This window comes from Portunus trituberculatus, chromosome 45 (genome assembly GCF_017591435.1).
Source record: "Portunus trituberculatus isolate SZX2019 chromosome 45, ASM1759143v1, whole genome shotgun sequence".
In the NCBI taxonomy this organism is placed as follows: Eukaryota; Metazoa; Arthropoda; class Malacostraca; order Decapoda; family Portunidae; genus Portunus; species Portunus trituberculatus.
Window position 1 is genome coordinate 13,914,842 of NC_059299.1, and position 12,500 is coordinate 13,927,341.

The following is a 12,500-nucleotide window of genomic DNA, read 5'->3' on the forward strand; positions in this document are numbered from 1 at the left end:
CAAAGTAAAGAGCTTAAGGTTTTGGCAATTACTTGAGTCTCCAGCAAGTGTGTCCCTGGCCCTTTCCTGCATACTTAGTCACCACCTCGCCACACCTTCAGGAACTATTGATTTTTCGAGAAACACCTCATTCCAACACTTCCCCGGTGCTGATGTGTGTCTCTCCCTCAGGTGCTGTCTGTGAGTGGCACGCTTCTCAACACCCGCCACCGTTGAGGACACCAAATAGTAAGTGTCCTGCATGCTTCACGTCGTGGCCTATTTATTCATTGCCTCACTTGCTTCTTTCAGATTATTCTCACTATCTATTCATTGGCTAGCTATATTCATTGTCTGCCTCTCTGTCTTTGTCTCTTTCTCTGATCATTCACACTTATAATCTCAAAGTATTGTCTTCAATGCATTCTATTGTACATTCTCTTTCACTGGATCCCTTCACCGCTTCACATACTTTTTGGCTTCTCCGTTATTTCCACACCCACCTTTAATTGCCTTATCTCGTCTTTTACTCTCTTCTCACCTGCTATTACCAAAGTTTTATAACCCCAATTATTACGCGTCTTGTCTACGCTTACGTACAATTTCATTTCTTCCTCTCCCCGCGAGATTCCAGGTAATGAGTTCCTGCCTTCTAATATTCCTCATTTGCTCCCTTTGCTGCATTTTCGTTCCATTTTATCCCGTGCAGTGTTTCTTGTTATACGTGCTGTTTCCTAGCTATTATTAGGTCTCTCTCTCTCTCTCTCTCTCTCTCTCTCTCTCTCTCTCTCTCTCTCTCTCTCTCTCTCTCTCTCTCTCTCTCTCTCTCTCTCTCTCTCTCTCTCTCTCTCTCTCTCTCTCTCTCTCTCTCTCTCTCTCTCTCTCTCTCTCTCTCTCTCTCTCTCTCTCTCTCTCTCCTAAAGCATATAATATTTCTGTGATCACGTATTTCAGTTCTCATTCTGCCTGTATCTATGAGCAATGAAGTAAGAAAGAAGTTTTTGATGCTTTTAATCCCGTGGAAATTTTCGAGATACCGTGAGGAGGAACACGCTGATGGAAGGTGATGAATGGTGGGGATCTCGGGAAGGCAATATAAGGAGATAGCGCGGCATGGTGTTCCCTGAGAGTGTGCCAAAGCGCCGCAACACCAGTACTGCAAGCCAATATTAAAAGTTCCGTGAATGCAGCGAAGTAGTAGCTCTTGAAAAATTCGCAACCAGGTAATCATTGTCCATAGGAGAGAAGGAAAAATTGGTGAAAGTTAAAAGGAACAGTTATCATGAACAGTAGTAATATCAACCCCTTCAGTACTGGAACGCATTTTTACCTTGAGATTTGTGTACGATAAGACCATTTTATTTACATTAGGAAGGGTCTGTGGAGGTCAGAAGATTAATGGCCACAGTCTTCACTAATTTTCATCCCCCATATAAGTTTCAAAAGCTGTATGAAATTACCAAATAGTAAGAAGAATGAATATGGAAACGCGTCATGGTACTGAAGGGGTTAAAAGTTGAGCAAGTATTGGTGTTGTGCAAATTTAAGAAAAGGATTTTTTTTTTTTTTTGTTGATGTAAAATTTACTGGTATTAAGTTTATGAAGGAGCTGTGTGCCTTTTGTAGGTCAGCTGGCTCTTTGCTGCCTCATTATTTCTTCATTTTCTTATGTTAATTTCTTAGTTCGGACAGTTAATTAGGCGGAGAAATATTAATCTTCCCCAAGTGCCTCTTCATTCACTCTGCAGCATGTACTTATTCACACGAGAAGTTATTGCTTTGATTCTATCCGTGACTTGATTTCACTGCCTTCTCCTTGTATCCGTGTGAACAATTCTCTCTCTGACCACGAGATGGCGTCACTTCAGGTTCATCCACACGCAAAGTCATTAAGAAAAGTTGTCAGTCTCACCCACAGAATGCCGCAGATCAAACACAACTCATGTTATTTCTTGAGGATCGTCTTTGACTTGAGAACTTTCGTATACATTGACTCTTGACTTTTCTTAACTGCGATAGGGTTGAAACTCAGCACTTATGACCCTCGTAAAAATGATCTAGTTCCGTATTACACATCACACTGCTATCGACTATTTTACTTATTTAACCTTGAACATTTTTTTTCTGAAGTAAATTTAGACAACAATGAATACTAGCATATTTGACTGAATTTTTTTTATTACACACTGCCAATGACTTGTGGACATTTTTTCCTCTGAAGTAAATTTAAACACTATGAATACTAGCATATTTGACTGAATTTTTGATCACACACTCCCAATGACTTGTGTAACCATGGACATTTATCAGAAAGAAATTTAAACAACTACGAATACTAACATGTTTGACTGAACTTTTGATCACCTTTACTCTGAGCGTTGTCTGTGAAAGTGTAATGTAAATTTGCACAAAAAACATTCTCTAAAGTTTAAAAGCCAGAGTAATTAGATATTCAGTACCGTTGTAGGGAAGTACATAGTTTAACTGACCTTCAAACGTCACCTCGCCTCCACCCACACACAAGTGAAATAATTACCTATTGATTATTATTTGAGTGTGTAGAAAACTGGTCTCTTTTTAACTTCCATGCAACACTATTCTACTCTGACCTGACTTGTGAGTGAGGAAAGACTACGCTTCCTAACTATCAGATGTGTTACCTGAAACCGCTCTCTCTCTCTCTCTCTCTCTCTCTCTCTCTCTCTCTCTCTCTCTCTCTCTCTCTCTCTCTCTCTCTCTCTCTCTCTCTCTCTCTCACACACACACACACACACACACACACACACACACACACACACACATACACACGCGGTAGCTCAGTGGTTAGAGCGCTGGCTTCACAAGCCAGAGGACCGGGATTCGATTCCCCGGCCGGGTGGAGATATTTGGGTGTGTCTCCTTTCACGTGTAGCCCCTGTTCACCTAGAAGTGAGTAGGTACGGGATGTAAATCGAGGAGTTGTGACCTTGTTGTCCTGGTGTGTGGTGTGTGCCTGGTCTCAGGCCTATCCGAAGATCGGAAATAATGAGCTCTGAGCTTGCTCCGTAGGGTAACGTCTGGCTGTCTCGTCAGAGACTGCAGCAGATCAAACTAACAGTGAATTACACACACTACACACCGCGTAGTGTAGTGGTTAGCACGCTCGGCTCACACCCGAGAAGGCCCGGGTTCGAATCCCGGAAAGCGGCGAGCCTCTTAATGTGTTGCCCTCTGTTCACCTAGCAGTAAATAGGTACAGGATGTAACTTGAGGGGTTGTGGCCTCGCTTTCCCGGTGTGTGGAGTGTGTTGTGGTCTCAATCCTACCCGAAGATCGGTCTATGAGCTCTGAGCTCGCTCCGTAATGGGAAAGGCTGGCTGGGGTGACCAGCAGATGACCGTGGTGAATTACACACACACACACACACACACACGCGCCCGGTAGCTCAGTGGTTAGAGCGCTGGCTTCACAAGCCAGAGGACCGGGGTTCGATTCCCCGGCCGGGTGGAAATATTTGGGTGAGTCTCCTTTCACGTGTAGCCCCTATTCACCTAGCAGTGAGTAGGTACGGGATGTAAATCGAGGAGTTGTGACCTTGTTGTCCCGGTGTGTGGTGTGTGCTTGGTCTCAGGCCTATCCGAAGATCGGAAATAATGAGCTCTGAGCTCGCTCCGTAGGGTAACGTCTGGCTGTCTCGTCAGAGACTGCAGCAGATCAAACAGTGAAACACACACACACACACACACACACACACACACACATATCCTTCCCTCCCAGCCACACAAAGAAAAATTCCTTCCCTCTTGATGACATTACTTCAAGTTCTCTCATCTTGTACTTAAATTGAAGAGAACATAATCTTGCCGACCTGCAGGTGATGTCCCAGCCACCTGACTTCATCTTATATAAGTATACGTGAGCAAACCTGTTCTCTGTGGGAGAAAAAGCTTAACTGCCCACCTATTGATGTTATTTCATCCAGTGACCTCATCCTGACCTTAGATTCGCGTGGGAAAACATTCTGCCTCACCACCACTTGACGTCACCCTCCCCCCCGTCTTTCCCTCCTTCCCTCCGTGACCCACCCATATGACCTCACCTGACCTTGTACTGGCTGAAACCATTGTGTCCGCAGCGTGACAGACTCAGCAGTGTTGCCAACAAAAACTCTACTGTTGAATTGGAGTCGCTTTTTTTTTTTCTTCCCTTTTATTCCCCGTGTAGTAAATCTGTAAGTGAGAGACGTCATGTGTGTATTTACATTTATTGCTTGTATGTACCTTTCGATTCAGTGCACACATAGATAGATGCCCGTATATATAAACGCTTCAATCTCTCTCTATTACATTTAATGGTTTTTCATTTTATTCTGCAAGCAAAACGAACAACTCTCTTGAATAACAGTTATCAAAGAAGGAAAAAGGAAAATGAGAAATGACGTGTACCAGGGGAAAAAATGGGATAGATGTTGGAAGAGAGGAACTGAGAGAAAAAGGAATAGAGAGAAGGATTGCGTGAAGATGGGAGGAGCAAGGAAAGTAAGGGAGTGTGGAAGAGGCAGAGGGAGGAGGGAAAGTAAGAGCGGTTGTAAGTGAGGGAATGAGATGGAGTAAAGGCGATAAGAAGGGAGAGGAGGAGGAGAATGGAGGAGAAGGACGAAGAAGAAAAGAATAGAAGAAAGAGGTGATGGTACTAATGAAGGTAGTAAAGATAAAGATGATAATGATGATGATGATGACGATGAAGATAAAGATGACGATGCAGAAGAAAAATAGAAAAAAAAAATGAGGAACGGGATGAAGAAGAAAGGAATAGAAGAGAAAGAGGTGATGGTAATAATGAAGGTAGTGAAAATGATGATGATGATGATGATGATGATGATGATGATGATGATGATGGTGAAGATGAAGATGAAGATAGCGATGCCGATGAAAAATAGAAAGAGGAAAAATGAGGAAGCAACTTGATTGATTGATATTTGCAACGCCAGGAAAGAAGGATGAAGAGAATAACAAGAGGAAGGATCAGGAATGTGAGACGAAAAATAAATAGACGAACCCTGAAAAAGAAAAGAGAAGAAGAAAGCGGTACGAAAAACAAACAACCCAGACAGAAAAAGAAAGAACAGTTAAAAAGAGGACTTGAAGTGAGGAAATGAGAGAGAAGCACGAGGGAGAGGAAGAGAGAGCAGTGAGGTATTGTGTGTGGGGCGAGGCGTGGGAGCGAAGGTTTGCATAATTTATCCAATCCTCAGCGTCACTTCACCTGCTGTACAAGGGGGAGACACACACAGGTCACAACACGTTACCTGATGACTAGAATACTGCAGCGGCCTTCCTTTCCCTCCATCATCTTAAATTATTCCCTACTTTTTTTTTTTTTTAATCTCAAGCTCTTTTTCCTATCTATTTCTTTTCTTCTCTCTTTTCTTTAATATTTTCACCTTCAACAATCTGTTTCCCTTTCCCTCCATCAATTTAAATTATTCCTACTTTTTCTGTAATCTCTTCAGCTCTTTTCCTATCTATTTCTTTTTCCTTTCTCTTTTCTTCAATATTTTCACCTTCAACAATCTGTCTCCCTTTCCCTCCATTATTTTAGATTATTCCCTACTTTTTATCCTTTTTAATTTTTTCATCTCTTTCCCTACCTATTTTTTTTTGCATGTTTTAATCTCTTCCCCCTTAACTCATCATCTGTCTCTCTTTCCCGCCTTAATTTTTAGTTTTTAGATTGTTCTCCACTATTTCTTTTGTTTTCTTTTCCTTTCGTTTTCCTTCCCTACCTATTTTTTTTTTTTTTTAATCTCTTCAGTTCTCTATTTCTTTCCTCTCTCTTCTCCTTAATATTTTTTTTACCTCTTTCAATAATCTGCCTCACTATTTTTTCTATTTCTTCCATTATTTCGCCCTATGGACTATTCACTACCTATTTCTTTCTAATCTCTTCACCTCTTCACCTTTTCTTTTCCTCCATCATTTTTACTGCATATGTTTTTCTCTATCTATTTCTTTTGTTTTATTTTTCCTTTGAATTCTTCCCTACCTTTTTTTTTCTTTTTAATCTCTTCAGCTCTTTCCCTATTTTCTGTTTTTTTTCCCTTCATAATCTTTTCACTTCTTTCAACAATCTGCCTCTTTTTTTTCATTATTTCACCCCATAGATTATTCATTACCTGTTTCATTTTCCATTTTATTTCAATCTCTTCACCTTTTTCAGTTCATTTCTTTTTTTTTTCTCCATTTTCACTGTATTGATTGTTTTACACCTATTTCTTTTATCTTCTTTTCTTTTCTTTTCTTTTTATCCTTCATCTCTTTCAACTCTTTCATTACCGTGTTTTTCTTCTCTTCTCCATCATGTCTTTTCTCCTTTTCTCTCTTTTCATTCAGTTTTCTCCTCCTCATACATGTTTCATCCTTTTTAGATGCTTTTTTTTCTTGTTTCCACTGTCTTTTCCCATTTCCCTTTTTTCCTCACTTTTTTCCTTTTTTTATTATCATTTTCATATTTGTTATTTTTTTCTCATGTGTGTTTTTTCTATTTTTTTCTTCGCTATTCGCTTCTTTTAAACACTTTCCCTTTTAGATATTTCCTTTTATTTTCATTCCTGTTTTTTTTTTCGCATGAGGTTTTTTTCTTCACTTTGTTGAATTTCTTTTTGTTAATTTCTATTCTCGTTCAACATTTCTCTACGTGTTTCTCTCCTCTTTTCCACTTCCTTTCTTTTGCGTTCTCCTCTCTTTCACCTTTCCCTCTTATTTCCGTATTCTTTTCCCTCCTCCTTCTCTCCTCTTTTTTTTTCTCCTTTCTCTAGTCCTTTTATTCTTCCTGTCTCCTGTTTCCTGTTATTTCCCTATTCCTTCTTTCCTTTTTTCACTTCGTTACTTTATCTTGCCTATATTGCTTCTCATTCTTTCCTCCCCTTTCCTATATTGCAATCTTTCCTCTACGCTCCAATCTTTCCTCCCCCTTCAATCTCTTTCTTCCCCCCTCCAATCTTTCTATCCTCCTATCTTCCTTCCATTCCGTTTTCTTTTCGTCGTTTTCTTTTTTGTTCACATTTTCTTCCCCTTCTCTTTATCATTATTTTCTTTTCTTCTAGTTTGTCTTACTTTTTCATGTCCGTATCTTCCTCGCCTTGTCTGTCTTTGCCTTGTCTTCCTCATCTTCTCCACTTTCTTTTTTTATTCTCTATCTCTTATCTGATTTGTTTTATTAATTTTCTTGGTGTCGTTAGTTTTCTATTTTCCTTTTCTTCTCATGCCTTTTTTTCTTCATACCTTCCTTTTTCTCTTTTCTTGTATTTTTATTTCTTATTTTTCCACTTCCATTACCATTCCTCTCCTTTTTTCGTTCTTTTTTTCTGTTTCTTTCTTACTTTTCGTTCCTCTCCTTTCTTTTATACCTTTCGTCCTGTTTCTATTTCCAGATTTCATTTTTATTTGGTTTTTCTTTGATATCTTTAGTTTATTTGCGTTTTCCCCCTTTCCTGTCTATTTTATCGATGCTTTCCCTTTTAATTTGAATTTTTATCGTTCTTTCTTGCTGTTTTCTCTTCCATTATCTTTCCCCACCCTTATTCCATCTTTACCTGTCTCTCTTCCATTCCCCTTTTCTCAGTCTTTCTTCCTTATATCCTCTGCGCCGCCTTTTATTTATTCTTTTATAAGTTTTTCTGTTCCTTTATTTTCTCTCTCTCTCTCTCTCTCTCTCTCTCTCTCTCTCTCTCTCTCTCTCTCTCTCTCTCTCTCTCTCTCTCTCTCTCTCTCTCTCTCTCTCTCTCTCTCTCTCTCTCTCTCTCTCTCTCTCTCTCTCTCTCTCCTTATTGTGTCATCCTTTCTTTTCTATCTCCTTTCTTTAGTCCCATGCATTGTCTTTTTATTTACCTTTTTCTTTTACTTTTTCTTTCTTGCTCTTTTCCCTTCCATTCTTCTTCTCTTCCTCTATCTTATCTTACTTCACCACTCTCATTCTTATCTCTTTCTATCTCCTCTATCTCTTTTCTTCACTTTTATATTGACCTACTATACCCTTTTCTTCTCCTTCCCTCTCTTCCTCCTCCTCCTCCTCCTCCTCCTCCTCCTCTTTCCAGTCCTCCCTCGCTCCTCTTAACTCTTTACATAAACACAGGTGTCTATATATAACTCCTTGCCTTCCCGTCAGTCAATGGAGACCTTTACAGACATTACTCTTTTAACAGTTTACCTTTAGAAGTAGGAGTGCCTTAAGTGGTTTTTGGTCCTTTATTTGTATATATGTGTGTGTGTGTGTGTGTGTGTGTGTGTGTGTGTGTGTGTGTGTGTGTGTGTGTGTGTGTGTGTGTTTCGTGGGAAAGCCAACGCACTTACATACCAAACTGCTTATATTACACGTCTCACACACACACACACACACACACACACACACACACACACACACACACACACACACACACACACACACACACACACACACACACACACACACACACACACACACACACACACACACACACACACACACACACACACACACACACACACACACACACACACACACACACACACACACACACACACACACACCATTACAAACGCGTGCGCTGAAAGGCTGCTTTAATAATCCTTTCACAACGTACACACATTTCTACCGAGGTCCACATACAAATAAGGAGAAAACGCACACACACGCACATGAAGGTCTACACGGAGTCAAGAATGTGTACACGGGGCATGAATACATAATAAGGGAATGCAGTAAACAGGAGAGTGGAGGTTAAAAAAATGTGTTCTCTTCATTATATTTTTGTTTTCCATCACTGCATATGTTATAATCTCTTGAATCCGGGCAGTGGTGATCGGTGCGTGTGTCATATCTCAGCCTCACTGTATCACCATCACGTCATGCTGCCATTTAAGTCTCTCTCTCTCTCTCTCTCTCTCTCTCTCTCTCTCTCTCTCTCTCTCTCTCTCTCTCTCTCTCTCTCTCTCTCTCTCTCTCTCTCTCTCTCTCTCTCTCTCTCTCTCTCTCTCTCTCTCTCTCTCTCTCTCTCTCTCTCTCTCTCTCTCTCTCTCTCTCTCTCTCTCTCTCTCTCTCTCTCTCTCTCTCTCTCTCTCTCTCTCTCTCTCTCTCTCTCTCTCTCTCTCTCTCTCTCTCTCTCTCTCTCTCTCTCTCTCTCTCTCTCTCTCTCTCTCTCTCTCTCTCTCTCTCTCTCTCTCTCTCTCTCTCTGATGTAATGATTGAATGTGTATAATTATGTAGTGGTAATGTTAGTTCCTTGTTTTGTTTTGTTAAGTATGTTATGTTATGTTATGTTAGGTTAGGTTAGGTTATTTATGTAGTCGTAATGTTGGTTCCTTGTTTGGTTTGGTTAGGTATGTTATGTTATGATATGCTGTTAGGTTAGGTTAGGTTAGGTTATCCTCTTTATTTGGTTAAGTTTGTGTTAGATTTTATTGTTTGTAAGGTTGGGCTCGTTATTTTTAATAGTTATTTTCTTTTATCTTTTTCCGTTTTAACTGTTCTTTTTTCTTCCTTTTCATTTTCTCCTCTTTGCTCTTTTTCATTCGTTTTCTTTTCTTCTGTTTGGTTACATAAAATGAAGTTAGATTAGTTTACCCCTGTTGTTGTTTAGATTACTTTTGGTTGAGTTAGGTTAGGTTACATTTAGTTCAGGTCTGTTAGGTTAAGTAAGGTAAGTTTCAAGTGTCAGTGTTGCACCGTTACATAATCATATCACAGTTATTTTTCCTTTACCATCATTGCATCACACTCAGACACAACACCGGCACATCATAATTATCGTCTCATCACACACACTACATTAACAAACCACCGTCACATCACCTCACCATTACACTGCAAACCTTCAACACATCTCTGTACCACACATTAACATTACTACATTATCATCACTACCTTAGAACATCATACACATCCACATGTATAACATCCTACGCCACATCGCCATATTATTCCACCACATGATCATCACTTATACTTAAACCACATTGTACACTACACTCTTACCACATCTTACATAACTTATCCACACATTCACACCACATCACCACGCCACATTTCAATCACACTACATCATTACTACTGTCGTGTATAGTTCATAACATTATAGACATCACACATCACATTACTTAAACTATTATATCCTCACCAATTACAGGCATGATATCACACCACCGCCATTCCGCACTCTTGCCACACTAGTCCTCCACATCACACCATCACAAAACATCATACAGCATCACACGGCATCACACAGTATAAAGGCACCTTGACATTAATAACAACTCAATCATCATTCTCTCGATACTTTTTTTTTTCATCTACAAGGAAGTAATATATTTTCCTTCTCTAATCCTGACTTTTATATTGTCAGTAAGTAATTAAATGCCTCCAACCAAATTGAAATACACCTCTGCATCTTTCATATATTTGCCAACACACACACACACACACACACACACACACACACACACACACACACACACACACACACACACGACTCACAATCGAGAGGCCCGGGTTCGAGTCCCAGCGCGGCGAGGCAAATGGGCAAGCCTCTTAATCTGTGGCCCCTGTTCACCTAGCAGTAAATAGGTACGGAATGTAACTCGAGGGATTGTGGCCTCGCTTTCCCGGTGTGTGGAGTGTGTTGTGGTCTCAGTCCTACCCGAAGATCGGTCTATGAGCTCTGAGCTCGCTCCGTAATGGGGAAGACTGATTGGGTGACCAGCAGGCGACCGAGGTGAAAAAAAATTACTCACACCGCGTAGTGTAGTGGTTAGCACGCTCGACTCACAATCGAGAGGGCCGGGTTCGAGTCCCGGGAGCGGCGAGACAAATGGGCAAACCTCTTAATGTGTAGCCCCTGTTCACCTAGCAGTAAATAGGTACGGGATGTAACTCGAAGGGTTGTGTCCTCGCTTTCCCGGTGTGTGGAGTGTGTTGTGGCCTTAGTCCTACCTGAATATCGGTCTATGAGCTCTGAGCTCGCTCCGTAATGGGGAAGACTGGCTGGGTGAGCAGCAGACGACCGTGGTGGTGGTGAATCACACACACACACACACACACACACACACACACACACACACACACACACACACACACACACACACACACACACACACACACACACACACACACCACCTCACCACGTTTCCATACATACAGCTCTGCAAGAAGACTGGCGACTGATTTGGCCTTTTTCCTTTATATTTTTGTTGCCCTTGGCCAGACCTCCTTTCTTATATATAAAAAGAAAAAAAAAAAACATTCCTCTACCCACTCTCACTTTATAACCACGCTTTTCCACACCAAACTATGGCCCGTATCCAGAAACACTCTGCTCTCTCAATACGACTATTTTTCAAGGTCACAAAGATGATTAGCGGGGTTCTCAAGAGTTTTTCTCCAGTGAATAATGTAGAAATCTTGTCACTCTGCCTCTAAAACCATAAAAACACTTTAAAAAACTCATGTAAATTCAAATAAAGCCTTTTGAAATAGTAGAGGTGAAGAACAGAAGTGTTTTTTGAATACGAACCAATAACGCTTTCTACCTCCGCACACTTCCACACAATCCACCACCCAAGCACACCGCCACACCGCCACACCGCCACAAGTCAAGGCTAACCACAGTGCAAGAACGGCAGAGTCACAACCAGCACGTCATAATGAATATTTGAGTGGTAATACTTTCCTCCTCCTTCTCACAAGTGTCACGCTGCACATCATTCCCCGCCATTCACTAAGGACACGCTGCAAATCATCCACGCCCGCCTCTCCACTTTGCCACATGAACCTCCTCCACTTGATATGCCCAAAGCAGCTGCGTCTAATCCACGCTTCTTATTGTGGTGGAGTTTACGGTTCATATTTCAAGTCTAGGTCATAAGTTATCCAATTTGTATGAGAACCGTGTGTGTGTGTGTGTGTGTGTGTGTGTGTGTCACTGTTTGATCTGCTGCAGTCTCTGACGAGACAGCCAGACGTTACCCTACGGAACGAGCTTAGAGCTCACTATTTCCGATCTTCGGATAGGCCTGAGACCAGGCACACACCACACACCGGGACAACAAGGTCACAACTCCTCGATTTACATCCCGTACCTACTCACTGCTAGGTGAACAGGGGCTACACGTGAAAGGAGACACACCCAAATATCTCCACCCGGCCGGGGAATCGAACCCCGGTCCTCTGGTTTGTGAAGCCAGCGCTCTAACCACTGAGCTACCGGGTGTGTGTGTGTGTGTGTGTGTGTGTGTGTGTGTGTGTGTGTGTGTGTGTGTGTGTGTGTGTGTGTGTGTGTGTGTGTGTGTGTGTGTGTGTGTGTGTGTGAATGGGCCAGGTGGGTACTTACCTGCCGTGACGAGAGTAAACGCCCATGTAGCACGAACCGCCCACATGTCCCGGTATTCAAACGTGGATGGAAGAATGTGTAGAGTTGTATTTTTTCTTCAAGTTCCGTTCACACGTTTTTTGTTGATAGTTGTTATTCTTATTTTCTTTCTCACTCGCCACTGTTTTTTGTAATAATTAGC

General features: G+C 41.3%; 1 protein-coding gene and 1 long non-coding RNA gene across 3 annotated transcripts in view; one reads left to right on the top strand and one right to left on the bottom strand.

Moving 5' to 3' along the window:
• The window catches only part of LOC123519593, a 185,167-nt gene that overhangs the window by 88,955 nt on the left and 83,712 nt on the right, over positions 1 to 12,500 (top strand). Inside the window, exon 2 of the long non-coding RNA XR_006679062.1 lies at positions 172 to 228. This is a non-coding gene — a long non-coding RNA (uncharacterized LOC123519593). The remainder of the gene's footprint in view (positions 1 to 171; positions 229 to 12,500) is intronic.
• Positions 1 to 12,500, bottom strand: part of LOC123519592 (zwei Ig domain protein zig-8-like) — a 63,865-nt gene that overhangs the window by 51,127 nt on the left and 238 nt on the right. For both annotated transcript variants that reach the window (XM_045281011.1, XM_045281012.1), the window contains exon 1: positions 12,320 to 12,500. This exon is cut by the window's right edge and continues 238 nt beyond it. In XM_045281011.1, the coding sequence (XP_045136946.1) occupies positions 12,320 to 12,365 (46 nt within the window). In that variant the 5' untranslated portion in view covers positions 12,366 to 12,500. The remainder of the gene's footprint in view (positions 1 to 12,319) is intronic.